This window comes from Monopterus albus, unplaced genomic scaffold, assembly GCF_001952655.1.
Source record: "Monopterus albus unplaced genomic scaffold, M_albus_1.0 scaffold1407.1, whole genome shotgun sequence".
In the NCBI taxonomy this organism is placed as follows: domain Eukaryota; kingdom Metazoa; phylum Chordata; class Actinopteri; order Synbranchiformes; family Synbranchidae; genus Monopterus; species Monopterus albus.
The window spans coordinates 1-1261 of NW_018129285.1; the positions used below are offsets into that span (position 1 = coordinate 1).

Genomic DNA, 1261 nt, shown 5'->3' on the forward strand with positions numbered 1-1261 from the left:
TATGTGTGCCTTATCTTTCTCTTTTCATCAATGTTTTTAGGCTGGTTTGGAGATGTGAAAGAAGATGTTCGGCTACATATTTTGGACATACACTTTGGACATAACTGGGAGTATTCTTATTGGTCTGTAGTTGTTTATGTCAGTATGACTCCCAGACTTGTTAAAAGGAGTGAGATTGCTGTGTTTTGTACATAGTCCCTAAAAATAGATGTAAAAATGTAAAACTTCAACATAAATTTCCTTTTGAAACTATGTTAAATGAAGATATGATTATTATTACTGACATATGGCATCAAAAAGATAACATTTATTATCTTCTCTTACACCTCCCCACCACAGTTATAAGTAGGCTTTCACATATAATGTATATTTTAGACATGTTCAGGCCATATATTACAGGGTTAAATAGTGGCTGACAGGTAAGAAAGTACAACGCCAAAAATATTCGTAGCATATTGGGTACAGTGTCCATATTGAATCTGCTCTGTAATATTTCAAAGCAACCCCCAAAACAAAAGTTCAGCAGAGAGGCAAGGTGAGGTGAGCAGGTACTGACAGCTTTCTGTCTGGTCTGTGTAGAGCCAGAAAAACACACTTTAAGGATCCTGATGTACGTGTAAAGGATTACAGATACTGGGGCCCCGACTATGAGACAAGCAGCAGTGAGTTCATAGATATTATTTACAGTGATGTCAGAGCATGCCAGGTTCATGATGGAGTAGTTTCCACAGTACACTTTGTTTATGATGTTCCCACACAGCTGTAATGAGGCACTCAGGCATGTTGTGACACAAACAACAACCAAAGGAGGTAACCATATAACCACAATGAGTATGACAACCTTGTTATACGTCATCCAGGTGTTGTACTGTAGAGGAAAACATATAGCAATGTATCTGTCATAAGCCATGGCGGCTAAATTTGTAAACTCCACACATGCATAGGTATAAATACAGAACATTTGCAGAAAACAGCAGTGAACAGAAACAGTGTGAATGTCAGAGAGGATCTGAACCAGGAGGAAAGGAAACAACCCTGTACTACCATACAAGTCATTGACAAACAGGCTGCACAGAAACACGTACATAGGTTCATGTAAACTTCTGTTCATACAGATAACAACAATGAGCAACAGATTAGCACAAGTAATCACAACATAAACAAAAATAAGGACCATGAAATATAAATATTTTAAAGCTCCAGCATCAAAGTAGGCAGCAAGTATGAAATATGAAACCTGTGTAGAGTTTATCATGATGCT

General features: G+C 37.5%; 1 protein-coding gene across 1 annotated transcript; it reads right to left on the reverse strand.

Annotated features, from left to right (window-relative positions):
* Window positions 1-357: 357 nt before the first annotated feature.
* On the reverse strand, window positions 358-1255 carry LOC109953800 (olfactory receptor 11A1-like; the record flags this gene model as incomplete). The annotated part of the gene is made up of 1 exon (XM_020589260.1): window positions 358-1255. A coding segment is annotated over exon 1 (898 nt), but the record flags the coding sequence as incomplete, so codon positions are not given.
* Between the last annotated feature and the right edge of the window lie 6 nt (window positions 1256-1261).